Here is a 1,692-nt window from a genome sequence, read left to right on the forward strand (position 1 = left end):
CAACTGTATAAACAACATGAAATACGAAAACAAACGAATTAAATACGCAAAAAAACGAGAGAAAAAATGGCAAACAAGACATATGTATATATAATTTATGTACATATACGCACATATTTATATATTTAATACAAACACATATATACATATATGCTGGTAGAGCCCTCAAGTACCTTCTCCATATCTTCGCATCAAAAGCATCCATCTTTACACTTTCCTGTTGCATTTCCAGGTGTGACCAACTGAAACTATGGATATTACACGAACATATTGCTCGTGGTCTATCCCTAGGTCTTTTGCCAAATGTCTTGGCTTGAAGAATCTATCTTGTATTCCTTTCCTGTGGCTTTCTAACCACATGCTAACCATAGTACTAGAGCTATGACATCTCAATGCAGAGAAGTAGCAACTCAAACTGGAAAGACACTCTAATCAATGAGCAACACATTCTGTTGACTAACATCACTCCAGAGATCCCATTTCAACCACTTGTACCTTGTATTTGTAATCATATGTTCATGAACATAGGTGAGAATAGGAATAAAAGTTATATTAAAAATACCTTTTTTTTTTTTTGATAACACCTTCTTCTTTTAGGCTTTGAATCTTGAATTTGGCTCTTTACTGTGCCAGCATCTGCAGTTTTGGCATCCTATTCAGCCACCCATAACTTATAAATGTTGATCTGAAATACTTAAACTTCTCCACCTGCCTCATTGATGTTCCACTAACATGCAAAATGTGTTGGGATGACCTTCTTGAGAGAACCAATATCTAAATCTTTGCAACACTAATTCTTATCCTTGCATTGCAGCACTTGGCAGTGAATCCATTCAGTGCATGTTTGAGATCCCCTTCTAATGAGCTTAGTAGCACCATGTCATCTGCAATTATCAGCTGAATTCTTAATCACTCAGCCATTTGTAAACATATTGGTTTCAAATTTTGATTAAACACACGAGTCTGTAAACTAGTTTAATGTTGTTTCTCTTATCTTCTAATGTTATATAAAATTAGCTGTTAACCCTTTCGTTACCGTGTTTATTTTGGGATGCTCTGTGTTTCTTTCAATTAATTTTAAATATAACAAAGAATTTAGTAAAATAACTTAGTTATCATTAAGCTGGTGATAGGAACACAAATTGTGACCAAGGTTTGGCGGAAGATTTTCATTCAAAACTTATGAAGACAAGACATTTGTGCTACCGAGCCAGAGGCAGTTTCAGCCAGGTTGGTATCAAAAGGGCTAAAGGAGAGAGATGTATTAGCTTTCTTGTATCAAGCAAGAGAAAAAGGAGTGGTGCAGCTTCCAGCCATATCAGTGGTCATTGTATATTTTATATCAGAGCCTTCATTTCACACAACACCAACAAATGCAATTAATACTTTCTATGACAAGAAGGAGGTTTCTATTTGGCTGTTGATGGTTTGTTTTCAGAAGATAAAGAAGAAAGAAAAGGAATAATGGATGTCAACAAATTTCCTGTAAAATCTTCTCTGATTGGCGCTAATGGAGATTTTTCACCAAAGACGCAGAGTGAAATTGCTAGTCAAGTGAAAAGTACCAATAATTCTAGAAAGCTAAATGGACATGTAAGTATTCTTTTCCTTTTTTTCTTTTCTTACTTCTTTCACTCATTGGGCCGGAGCCATGTTTGGGACACTGTCTTGAAGTGTTTAGTCAAACAGATC

At 35.3% G+C, this 1,692-nt stretch overlaps 1 protein-coding gene across 3 annotated transcripts in view; it reads left to right on the forward strand.

The window, feature by feature from the left end:
* Positions 1-1,692, forward strand: part of LOC106868088 (probable ubiquitin carboxyl-terminal hydrolase MINDY-4) — a 105,253-nt gene that overhangs the window by 31,321 nt on the left and 72,240 nt on the right. For all 3 annotated transcript variants that reach the window (XR_008265054.1, XM_014913214.2, XM_014913206.2), the window contains exon 4: positions 1,439-1,593. Coding sequence is in view for 2 of the 3 variants with exons in the window: in XM_014913214.2 (XP_014768700.1) it covers positions 1,439-1,593 (155 nt within the window). In the remaining variant the exon portion in view is untranslated. The remainder of the gene's footprint in view (positions 1-1,438; positions 1,594-1,692) is intronic.

This window comes from Octopus bimaculoides, chromosome 1 (genome assembly GCF_001194135.2).
Source record: "Octopus bimaculoides isolate UCB-OBI-ISO-001 chromosome 1, ASM119413v2, whole genome shotgun sequence".
Classification (NCBI taxonomy): domain Eukaryota; kingdom Metazoa; phylum Mollusca; class Cephalopoda; order Octopoda; family Octopodidae; genus Octopus; species Octopus bimaculoides.